At 38.4% G+C, this 13,233-nt stretch overlaps 1 protein-coding gene across 1 annotated transcript in view; it reads right to left on the bottom strand.

Annotated features, from left to right (window-relative positions):
• Positions 1–13,233, bottom strand: part of GNAS (GNAS complex locus) — a 102,395-nt gene that overhangs the window by 56,678 nt on the left and 32,484 nt on the right. Inside the window, exons 3-4 of the mRNA XM_085314123.1 lie at positions 3,503–3,557; positions 3,302–3,421 (exon numbers count right to left, since the gene is read on the bottom strand). Coding sequence (XP_085170249.1) covers positions 3,302–3,421; positions 3,503–3,557 — 175 coding nt within the window. The remainder of the gene's footprint in view (positions 1–3,301; positions 3,422–3,502; positions 3,558–13,233) is intronic.

Below are 13,233 nucleotides of genomic sequence, written 5' to 3'. Positions count from 1 at the left end.
AAAAACAAAAAAACTCCTTTCTTTTGCCTTAATAATCCATACAGGGAGTAGTTCAGTTGCTGGTTTATGAAACTCTCCCATTGGAGTACTGCCGGAGACGGCAGGGACTCTGCTGTTTCAGTATTTCACGTTTTTTCTCCCTGAGAGCATGCTGACTAGCCATTTCCAGGAAATTTTGCCACTGCTGCATTAGGCACGTTTGCTGCTGGCTTGAGGCGCAGAATGGCAAAAAGGGAACTGYTAGCTTCATGGCCCCACGTCCCCAACTCTGAAAATCTTGCTGATGCTTCTGCTTAAAATCAYGCCCTACAGAAAAAGCACAGCTAACTGGTTCCTACCTGCTATAAACTAGCATAGTCAGACACAAGCAAAAAATGTAATTAAGTAATTAATTTCAGCATCTCTTTTATTCTCTTCTGACTGTTGAATATTTAACTCTTATTTTAAATTTGCTGAGTTCTGAGTACATATATTACAGTATATACCAAGTGCAGCACGTACAGAACAGTGACCTGGGAACACGCGCAACCAAATAAATGAATTAGACATTGTTTTGTTAAATGACATTGAACATACAGTGAAGAGTTACTTTGACGTAGAAGTAGCATAAGGTTATTCCTTCCACTTACAGGAAATTATTTTTTGATTAAAGTGCTTTTAATTAATCTACAACAAAGTCAACATGGATCTTGTATTTCACGTACTATGCACTGAGAGTTGGCATCCAGGGACATTCTGGACCTTACCTTGATTTAATACACATAATTCAGGTTCAGCTTTTCAGGTGCCAAAGAACTATAACTGGCATGCAGATAAGCTCAGAAATCAGATACATTTTAGGTTGTATCATCACTGAGGACAGACACAGCCAATAATACTCCTTCAAAACTGGTGACTAATGGATATCCAGTTCAAAACCTCAATCCTACAAACATTTACATATGAAATACTTAAACTTAACCATGTCCACGAAACTTGCCATTAGCCAAAGTTAAGCACATGGCTAAACCTCTATAGACTCGGGGCTTAAAATTTTAATACTATACTTTTACTCCAGGAAAGAACAACTACTTTGATTGACTACTACCCATTRCAACTCTCATTCCTGAAGTTGTGTGCCATTTGACATGTCATTTTCAAAGATTCCTGTCTGGACTTGAAATCATTTACAGAACTGGTATCTCTTCTCTTTAGACACCACTAACACAGCACATAAAATAGCACAGGTTACCCAGCRATGGTCACCTGCGTTGGGAAGCTCTCTCCGCTTTGCATCCCGCAGTCGCGCTGGCCCCGGGGTCCCCAAACGGGTCATGCACGTCACGGGACAGGCAAGTCCAACACTGCTGCGGGCAGCTCGCTGCAGCCCTTAGCCTGAGATTCTCAAGATGAAATCTGCTATTACTGATCACTGTGAAACAGTCCTTTCCTCTAAATAGATATGGCTAAAAGCCTGGTTGCTGGCTTTGACACTCCCTTACTAACAAATGCTACCTACAAGAAGGCCTCCACCTTGGTTAGGAAGGGTTTGCTCTATAATTCCTACTGAATATTCATTCTTAAACCAAACACATGCAACGTGTTTTTGCCACCTGTGAAAAGCCCCTACCAACAGAAAGCTGAAAGAGCATCCAAGAAAAAATTGCTTCAGATGGAAACAGAACGGCAAAGCAGGTCAGATCACTTGATTATTCTTCAGCGCATGTTTGTATGACTTAATTTAACAAACATGTATACATGCTGGGCTTAGTCCTTACCACCACACTACTACCAATGCTTCCAGGAGCAAAATATACACACACACAAAACCATTGCAGTCCTATTGAATGAATCTCTGCAAGACACAAGAGATTAGAGAAAATCAAGTATGTCAGTAAGAGATAGGTCACAGGAATTGGTGAGGACATGGTTACAGATCCCAACCTGAACTATCACAAAACAATGGGCAGAGCGAGAGCTGCAGGCACCCAGCCAACTCGAGAGCACACAGGGTGGAGTAAGGAGTTGCTGTCTTTTCTCTCGAATATTCTTCTAAAACTATTTTCAAAACATGAAATTCTTTGCTCCCACTCCCACTCTCCCCAAAAGGGGAGATCAAATATTCTCGGAGCCTAACTGTAATAGATGTGCCAAAACTGAAGAGCTGTGAAGTTAAAATCTCAAAATGGACTAATTTATTTAAAATTCTTTAGGCTGAAATGATTAATATCATACCTTGTGGGCTACAGAATAGTAACACTTCCCCTTCTCTGTCAACCTTTCAGAGTTTCTCGAACTTTGAAAATACTGGACCTGAAGATCACACTCCCAGTGTATCTACCTAAGTGCTACTAACATGCAACTTTTGCCTTATACACAAATGTTTTTTGTTTGGTTGCTTTTTTTTTTAAAGGCTGACAGAAGCAGAGGAATTCTCAGAAGTGGAAACAGCAAAGGGTAACTGCCAGGCTAGCTTGTCTGATAACGGTTATAAATCAGAGTTACCACAACCTTGATGCTGTGCAAACCATCCCGCATCGGATTATTATTTGCACTTGCTCTTTTGCACTTTCCATTCAAGCATCTGGTGCGGACTACTCCTTGAAACCAAACTGCAGCGTAAATGGATCGTGATTTTGACACACCACAACAATTCCTGTCCTCAGCCCTCTAGAGCATTGCAGAGGGGAGGTGAGAGAGAAAGAGAGGGAATACAACCTTGGAATCACACTACTGTACTACTACAAGTACTTTACAGTAATTACTAGAAGTATCTTGCCTGGATGAGATACACTAGAAACTAGTAACACTGAGGGGACACAAAGTTGTATTGTCAAACAAATACTTTTACTTTCTGCATTTACTCTGGGGCTGCCGGGATTTGGAATCATTAACTAGCACTGGGAGGGTCACGGGCAAGGACACGCCATGTGGAGGCTTCAGAGAAATTCTGGCTGACAGAGCTGTCACAGAGCACTTATGAATCAGCAAAAAATCTCTACCATTCTTCTAAAAGAGAGAAATACAGTATCTCTAAATGCCAGCCAGTCACCACTGACTGCTGTGCCTATCTTCACCCCTTTTGGACAGGGCAATTCCATTAGCACTTATTTCAAGAGTCTTTGTGTTCACGAAGGATCAATGTGAATATTCGAGCTATGTTGCTACAGATTTTGTTTATCACTCACTGAAGTCACCTACCGCAGCAATTCCCAAAGAGTGGCACACTGTTTTTTATACTTACTACAGCAGAGTGAAAAATAATCATTTGGTTAAAAAAAAAAAAAAAAAGGCACGATTGCAGCCGGAGTTATTTACTTACCGGTGGGAAGTCAAAGTCTATCTGGTTAGCTAAATTTAAGATGTAGTCGATTCGAAACTGGTTCTCTGGATTGGCTAGTTCAACTGGAGGTGCCAAATTGCCCATTGCTGTCACTATTGTCTACAGAGAGAAAAATATTGTTGCAGAGTGTGTTTGAGCAGTTAGCTTTGAACAGTAAAGAACAGTGGCTTGTAAGCTTACCTCTATAGCTTCTTTAATATTGTTTTTAATATCCTGAATTTTCATTTTCTTCTCCCTGCAATTAAAAAATATACAATTGAATTTATAAGCTTTAAAAGCACAAAATCTTTCTGAAGCAGAACACAAATACCAAAGTATTCTATCAAAACTGTATTGTTAACATTGACTAAACTACTCCCAGTTTTGAATACTTTTGTAGATAGACCCAATTAAATATCTCACAACTTGTCTACTTAGTAGCATCTATTTGTATTCAAAAGTCAGTATCTAATTATGCTTAAATACAAACTTACTACAGGCTTGGACAGAGGGAACTAAGACATTCTGCAAAATCAAGCAGATTTTGATTCACTTGAATATAAAATACTAGAAATACTAAGAAGTTATTTAGAAAAGCACAAACTGGAAATAAATAGAAAAAAAGAGTGCAACTTACCAAAAGTAGAAACAAATGAAAAGAGACCAAAGCACCGCAAGGTACACAGAAATTAAAGTATGAAAACAAAGTCAGAGCAGAAAAAGCTAGAGCAAAGAATTCAACCCGACACAGATGTTCAAYCAGCAGTTTGGATACAAAACCTAAAATAAATAGTAACAGGCTAATTCAAGTACATAAAATTATCTTTTAACTACAAGCAGAGTAGACTAGAAAAGCACTCTGAATACTGCAGGTGAGCACTTCCATTTGGGATTAACGGCAACCAAATTAAAAGCTGTAACAGGCTCAAGACAGAGTGCGAGCTACTGCCTCTATTATTTTACATTATTTTTTATGCATGCTGTTTGCAAATCTGACAGGAGTTATTTTCAATGCTAATACTGCAATCAAATGAAATGCATAGTCAAACATTTGGTATAACCAAGAATTAGCATCCTAAAGGTACTACTGGTTTAGGGTTGTAAACTGTAACTTAATTGCACTATGACAAATTCTTTTACATTACTAATTTTTTGCTATATAAAATTATTACTTTGAGGTAAACCAAGTTAGCCATGTAATTACTGGGGGGARGGGAACACCCTAAATTGTGTCAATGACCTTTTAATCTTCATTAAATTATGTTTTGCAAAACACTTTCATTATCTGAATATGTATACTAATTATTTTTAATATTTTTCAGTTTGAAAACTCCTGGCATTTTCCAGTACAGAATCCTGAACAGAGAATTAAAGCTACTAACAGTAAGTTTGCCTTTTTATCCCTTAGAAGGCAGTGCTTACAATTTCCAGTATACAGACCACAGCTTGAAAACTTGATTTTACTACGTACTTCTATTGCAAATGCTTATTACTTCTGCCTTTCTACAATTACTTACAATCACCAAAACAAAGTGAAACTGAAAGCATGTCCACCAATCAAGAATGCAGAAAAGCAGAAAAAACTATTTAAACAACAGGGCAGATGCAGACATCCACAAGGGGTGGGAATTTTAGTTATCAAATGCAGGATTAATACAACTTTTGGAAAAGATACGGTCAACAAGGACGGCACCATGCTCGTTGCTCTCTACATGATATTTTAGTCTTAGAGGATCCTGCTACACATTCTACAGCTGCTCAGACACGACAGCAACGCGAGGTCTGCTCTCGCAGATGGAAAGCAAACAGCACCATCAAATCATCTCACTCGGGATGGCTTTGCTGCTGGAGCGAACACCCCCGAATCAGCAGCCACACGCCGCCAAACACAGAAACGTGAGTCTCCGTGAGCATCAGCTCCTCACCACCGTGATATCACCATGCACCTTCTCAGGCCTTCCAGGCAGCGTAGCTTGATGTCGAAAGAAAGGGATATAATCAATAATCACACGACGTAAATTCTTGGCCTCAGTAGGATTCTGAGTCTACCTACAGACCACCTTGTTCACCACTGGCCGCATCTGAAGACTACCAGCTTTTTGCTTCAGGGATTTGGCACTGCTGATGGGAACAAGGCAGTGAGCCAGGAGAGGCCAGAAGCACTGAATTAAGGAAAACAAATACAACAGGAAAAAAGGGGAGAAACTGAGACCTTTTCACTCTTCTCCTTCCCATTTTCAATCTTTTCTACTGCCCTAGGACTTCAGAAACTCTCTATGCCACAAAACAAGACTTAATGTAAGTATAAAAATATTGCATTTTTCAGTTAGGCACATACAGATGCAAAAACATCAGTCAGGAACTTTTAAAAAAGTTCCTGTATTAAAAAAGTAAATAATGCTATAAAGCAGGAAAGGTTTATCACTGACAGTGTAAGCAATTTCTCTGGCTTGATTCTGACTCCGAAGTTCAGCTAGATCTTGAACATAATGAACTTGTCAGGTATTCACATTCAGCCTTACTGAAGGCAAAGGGACTACTGATGTGCTTAAAAGTTAGGCAAGCCACTGATATTTTTAAGGGACTAAGTTAAAAATAATATTCAGTTACATTAAATGACTTTGCTTTAGTTTGGAACATCATTAAAAAGACTGAGGTTTAGAAAGTCTTCTGATTTTTTGAAGCTAACTACATTTACATTCTCTCCCCCAAAACACTTGTGGACGATTTTCTCTAAACRTTACCTACGTGCACATTTACTTGATTCGTATATTGTAAAATAAAAAATAGTTCCAAATGGGCACAACTTTATGGTAAGGTTTAGTCAAACTGCCACATTTGCGCCTCTTTACGGATCCTCCTCCAGCAGCACCRTAAGGTGGTAACAGACACCAAGCAATGCAAAACTCCAGCCGTTAACAAAGTGCTCGATAACCATCCTCATCCTTACGACAGGCACACTCAGCGTTCCTATTTCTGTTTGTGTTGCCATGGCCCTATAGCATGCCCAGTAAACAAGGAATCTTGTTACACGGCAGGGCAGTGAACGTATCATGTCGTTTTGTGTTTTGTAATGTTTACTAAGTGTAAATTTTCCATGACAATGAGCTACTTTATTCTTCTGGAATGTGACATGTTCATCAATCGTTCATCCAACAGCCTGCACACCCATCTAACCATCTTTTTTTAAAAAAAGAAAAAAAAGAAAGAAGCTTTGCAACTGATTTTACTCCAGGACTGAGGAAATGCAGAAACTGTTCTTATAACGCAACCCCTGCTATCCATTTGCATTGCCAGAATTATTTTTGAGGACCACAGCATGTTCCACTCCAAATTTCAAAAAAGGAATTGAACTTTATTTCCTGCACTCATGATGGCTGATTGCTTTCTGGCTCTACAATGTTCATCTTACAAATAGATTTGTTCTTTTCCATTTCTTATTCCTAAGTGCTAGCACAACAGCCAGAACTGCAAGAGAAAAAAAGAAAGTTTGTCTCCTAAAATGTTTTTTTTTTTCCTAAGGCACAGACTGACTAGATGAGAAATGCCATCACGCTATCACAGCTAGCAAATGACTGATGTCTCTGCAAGCCTGCTATGTATCTTTAGATGCCATGGGTTAAAAGGCCATATTTTTAATCTTGTTTAAAACTTTTGTTTAAACTGTGTACAGTAGGCCACACAAAGTATTAAACTCTATTAGTTGGAGATTACAAGAAAAATCTCAAATCCTGCTGTTTTCAGTGTTTAAATGGGCCAAAGGAAAGCTGCACATAGCTTTCAGGAAAACTAATAAAGTCTGTATGAGGTACTATAAGAAAAAGATGATATTCTGATTTCAAAYAACATGAAATTAGAATGACATAAAAGGTTAGGAAAATCAAATATTCCTGGAAAACAAACCTAATCAGTATTTAGTAAAGAACTTTTCCACCTGTACCTGTGCTTTACTATAAAAATGGCAACACTTTTAGTTGGACTTTATCAAATCTTATGCAATGAACATATAGCCAGGAAGACTACCAGAAAGCAAACTAATTTAATTTTAATGTTCATTTCTGATTTACCTTCAAGATAACCTGAATAACCATTACTGGGAACTTAGAAAAAAATATTTAAAGTTTGGAAAARAACATTCTAGGATACAAGCTATTCAGCTTGCCCAACATAAACCTCTTGGGGGTAAGAGAAGAAAAAAGAAATAGGTGTCTGAATGAAAAGCAAAACAAAACATTTTAAAACAATTAGGAAAAATGTAAGAAAATATGTGACCTCATTATACCATCTATCTAAATTTCTGAAAGAAAAGACGTTTGAACTTGTTGGTTGATCAAATATTCACTATTTACAGGTTAAGAAGCCATATACTCCAATGCAAAATTCTACGGAATAGGTAGAGTTCTGATAAGATTAAGAATAAAAATACAAAGAAATAGTTGATTTTAAATCAGAATATTTTACTTCATTTTCTCTAGTAAAAATTAGATATATTTTATGAACAGTAGTGAGACGTTTTCTAATCCTACAAATCTGTGATAAAAGAACTACAAAAAAACCTCAAGCCTGCAGAACAAGAAGCAACACCACCAAAAAGTACTATTTTTCCTTTAGAAGGGAAGACAGCCGTAATGACGAGTGACTATCATTTTAAGATGCATGAATTATCTAAGTCAGGGGAAAGCCTAACTTAGTAAGGGGAAATCCTGCCCGCATTCCCCCCAAATCCAGGATGATAAAACAAGTGCCATGGTGTCAGCATAAGAGTATTTTAGGAACCGCATATTGGACAGGTCAAAAGAGCACCGAAGAGGTGAATTTAATGCTGGGGGATGCATCGTTTGAGTGAAAGTAAAAAGACTTTKATCAGCTGATATGTAACAGAAGAAGGCTCTTAACAAGGCTAAATTACGATCGCCAACAATTCCAGTGTGAAGATGGCCTCAAGCAGGAACACACCCTGGAACATGAATACTTAAGGCTTTCATAATGTGAATGCAAAACATTTACACATTCTTAGCACATTGCTGATATAAATTCTATCATTAATTTGGGAAAAATACTTGTTTTCTCTTTCTCAGTTTGCCTTTTAATGTGGGATTTCACAAGTGTACCCGTAGCATCACAGATGATGCTGAGTAATGGTTTGCTATTTAATACCATGTATACATTATTTCACCACAAGTGAGCATGCCTGGTATCCTGAAGAGTGTATACCAACTTGGACACAGTATATCATGCGACACATGGACTTCTACTTAAAATAACTGGCCCTTCATTATGTAACAATCCCCAAGCACCATGTCAAAATGCTCTTTAATAATTATGCTGCCAACTTATTGTAGAGTTTTAAGGAGTCATAGTATTTATTAACTGCTGCAAATAACAGAAAACATGAAAGTTTCTCTTTAAACCTATATCACAAATGTATACATCTAGAAAGATATACAGACTATTTTAATATAGTGTATTAAAATGTAATAATGTAATGTTAATACAGCACATTAGCCTTTGTCCTCTTTACATGACTGTTAACAACCTGGCTTCTGCCACTCTCAGTGATCAGCATAACTCATAAATAGCTTTATTTTTGAAGCACTATCAAAATTCACTCACTCTTGAACTTGCTGACGCAGTAATTCCATGTAGTGRAAAGCTCCCCCTGCCCATGCAAAGCAGTGCCAATTAAGTGAATCCATTTGTGAGTATATTGCAAGAGCCAAATGAAAAATCTTACAAAACCAATTCATTTGSTTCTGGTTTCTTCTCAGAAAAAACATTGTCCTATTTCAACACAGGTGCATCACAATTCACTTTCACATAGTACAAACAAATGTACAAGCAGTGGGAAGCAGCCATGGGATGTCCCCTTTCTGCTTCCCTTCAAAAGCACATGGCAATTACATACTGAAAGCAGTGTCTGGGGCTGAAAAGTTAATATGCCAATTTTGTTTTGAAACAACATTAATTCGGTAGCTAGACAGACAGTCATGCACTTTACAGGCAAATACGCTTTGAATATTGCTGCTCATCTAAATGTGGCGTCTTTGACACAGTGTTAACATGCTCATGGATTTAATAACCATCCCATCTAACATTCATTAATATTTATTTACTACACCTTATGGAAGTTAATGAAAATAGTGCTATGTGTCGAGCTGCCTCACAAATACAGAGCAATGCTGTCAAAGCCATCGGACACAGGCCTACAAGCAAGGAAGCTCAATTAAGATTTTGCTATCAATCCACACTACAAGAATTCTGTGGCTATTTTATGATTCAACAATAAGATAAGCTTGAAATAGCAGTTTAGATTATTTTTAACAGAAGAGCATGGGAATTATCTCAAAATGTAGCGGCCAGAACAGCACCAAGGCAGAGGCCAAGTCAGATGCACCTGCCAACAGGGGGAATAGGTGCCTAGASGGTAGGGCATGAAGTGGACAAAATCCACATCAAACCTATGGCAAAGCACCAGTCTTGTAGACAAAAATGTTAAAATGCAATAGCAAAACCACAGGATATCATTTGCAAATCTAACTCTTCATTTATATAACACCACAAAGATACCTCCGTAATTCTGACAACTTTAAAGAGTTTTTCTATTTCATAGAGTTCAAGAACAAAAAAGGACTGTTACATAAAAGTCCCTGTGCATCAGCTGGATGACAGTAACTTCATACATTCTTAGGCAAAAAGATTTAGCAGGATCCTAATTTRCAGCAAAATTGAAAGAGATTTTCTAACCACACTAATATTTTGCTCTTGATAACCCTGTCACCTTGTGAGATGAAACAGAGTTACCCGAAGATGTGGCTAGTTGACAAAATGTAACCCAAAGCACTCCAGACAGCTGACGCCGTGCTAGCACACAGATTGGGCATCCCGCCGAATGCAACGCATCCTTGCTGCCACTGCTGGACCCAAAGTGCAGCCTCCCCCTCTATTATTGCCCTCCTTCTCTTGCAGCCCCTTCCTCTCACTTTGAAGATTTTTGGTTTTATTTCTCTAAGATTCTGGGTAAAACCAAATTACACCATCAGGTTACCAATGATTATTTATTATTATAAGAAAAAAAACCCAAACAATGACAATGGATATTATGATAGACTGTTCACTTTCTCTGTAAATAATGTATGTTGGAAAAAAAAAAAATCCAACCCAACCGCTTGAATAATTTGGTCAATATATACTTTGAGTTAATACATGGCTAAAAATTAATCATGCTGCATGGATCTAGTTGCAACTGTTTCTAAATGATTTGCCAGAACTTGGTTCAGTTCTCCCCTGAGGAATAACCACTTTCACACAGATACACAATAATACCTACAACAGATGAGACATACCAAGCCTCCAGAAATTCTCTTTCAAGTGTTGGAAAAAGCACCATAAACTGCTTTATTATTGCTTGTTTTACTAAGGTACAGAACGTACCTACATGAGGTACGTCTACACCTTAATATGTTGCCGTAAATAGCTGAACATAGCATAGGAACATGCAAGTGCAAACAGACTCCTCTTTATAGGATGACGGAAGCATTCTGTCCAAGCTAAAAAGCAAGAAAAGCAAATTACTGAAGCATTGATAAAACAATGGAAGTTGCTATCAAAAAACAATATACTGTTGAAAAGCAGATGCATGAAAGCAGAGATTTTGCTGGAGCGTTGGGGGCTAACGGTATTGTTTGCACGAACAGTCAAAAAAAAGGCATCCCTGAACACATACCTATTCACCCCAAATTTAGGTTCGTCCTACCTGTGCTCAGCGCAGTACTGCGGGTGGGAAGGTCCTCAGGTAAGTGACCCTGGCCACCAGGTAGGCTCCCGCCGCAGGAGGGGAGGCGGGTGGCCGCGCAGCACGGCGACCTGCGACAGCCCGATGTGGCACACRGATGCCCTTCTGGCCTTAAGCTGTCTTAGGGCTCCCCTTAGGCTTTGCAAATTCCTAGGTAAAACCAGTTTAGCGGGTTTTACAGTCCCTTTATACCTCTAAGTGGCATAAAGAGGCCATCACAGACCCACTATTAAGAAGCGTAATTCTACTTAAGCGGCTCCATTTATCTCAACTAATTATCTAGCAATAGTTTATGTAGGGAATGGAAATAAAAGTGTTCACAAACAGCTCTGTAATACATGAGGTTGACAGAGACCCTTTAATTGATACCATGCTGTTAAACCCCCTTTGGAAATTACAAACTTGTTTTCTAGTCTGCAAGGCTGTATTCAATGGATATTATTTTAGATTGCTTTTCTTGCTCTACATACAGATAATAAAGCATATTAAAATAAAATATGTCCTCAAAAAGCTCAGTATTGTGTCTTAAGATACTAGATAAAATYATTAACAGCGCAAGAGTTTTGCAACCCCACTGCTGTGACCCTTTTCTTTGCTGGCATGGACGGACACCTATTGAAGCCAGCAGGAACGTGAGCATTTGAGTCAAACTTGCTGAATCATCCCCTTGCGTTGTATAATTCACTTTATTTTGCGAGAACTCTTTCAAACCACTGCCAGGAAGCGCAGAAGACGTACTTTCCTTCAGCACTGCGAACACGGTCATCACCAGCACAGAAAAGGAAGACACACACGCAGGCAGGCACCTTTCAGAAACACSTGTGTCCCACTGTGCAATAGCACCGAAGCAATCCCGTGCAGTCTGTGCTTCAAGCCGTCTGCTTGCACGGCCACCCTTCACTGATCGGCTGCTGCAGCGTCCATAGATCAACAGCACTTTCTATTTAAACGGGCATTTTTGCTATACTGAATGCCCATTTATCCTTGCGATGGTAAAGACTTTGCTTTAAAACRCAGCATTACTGGGCATCTTGTTCTGGCCTCAGTTTTCAGGCACTATCAGACAGCTTTTGTTTTAACTTTGAAAGACTAGTTTCATTTGCTCTGACACGGTTTTGCAAGTGCCGGTATTCTGGTACCTTCTCTAATGCAGACGGGATATGAAGTTTTGCAAAGACAGCAATCAAGTCCCAGAGCTCTTCAGGGGTTCATGAGCAAGGATGAGAGGAATAGTTCCTATAATGGGTACATGACCTCACTGCTACTTTAAACTAAAAAAAGTACACAGCTGGTTAAGGGCCAATATTAAATGGAAAGAAGCCCTAAAATAAAAATGGCCAGAGCACTGGATGCCAAGCGAGTATCCCGCCAGGCCAGCCCCAGCATGATGCAATATATAGAAGACGATCACTAGGCTTAGGGTAGACAAAGAGGAGTATATATTCCTAGCAAAACTTAGAGTGAACAATTCAGCATAGACTATAGTTATTTCTCTTACACAGGGAATATTATTTATTCCAATCTGATGCCACATATTTTATCTTATTAAAAGAAAGAAAAAAGGCTGTGTGTGCATGCAAAGAGATAAAAGATGAATAAAATTAAAACTTGCAATGCAATCTCCAGACAGAAAAACACTAAATCCTGCAATTTTAATTCTATTAGTGTAACCACTATTTTAAGCTGAAGATGGTCAGTCCAAAAGACTTTTGAGTTCTTTAGTGATTACTATCTCCATTATCATCCGAAACAGTTTGGACACATAACATTGTAGACAGGAGATTTGCAAGGTACTAGCCTCTTAAACTTAAGACGGACCAAAAAAAAGATTTTTAATCAAAAAAAGATGCAAGTTAGCAAGTAACATATGGATTTAAGAAGCACAACAGCACATTAACCTAGAAATAGAAAAGAGGAAGGCCCAAATATATACAATATAGTGTTGTATCAAAAACAGGGTGAATTCCACAGAAGATTTTTCTACATGCATTTACTGGATTTTTTATATAAATCTGCTACTTTTATTTTCATTCCTCTTTTTCAATCTGTTCATTTAATACTATGAAGGATGCTAAAGTATGTGCAGAGCTTTAAATACAGTAACAGAGCTTTTTTTTTTTCCCTCCAAGACCAGAATGGA

Source organism: Rhea americana, unplaced genomic scaffold (genome assembly GCF_003343005.1).
Source record: "Rhea americana isolate MKP2758 unplaced genomic scaffold, rheAme1 scaffold_4, whole genome shotgun sequence".
In the NCBI taxonomy this organism is placed as follows: Eukaryota; Metazoa; Chordata; class Aves; order Rheiformes; family Rheidae; genus Rhea; species Rhea americana.
Note: the sequence above shows the minus strand (reverse complement) of the source record. Positions and strands in the feature narration are given on the sequence as shown.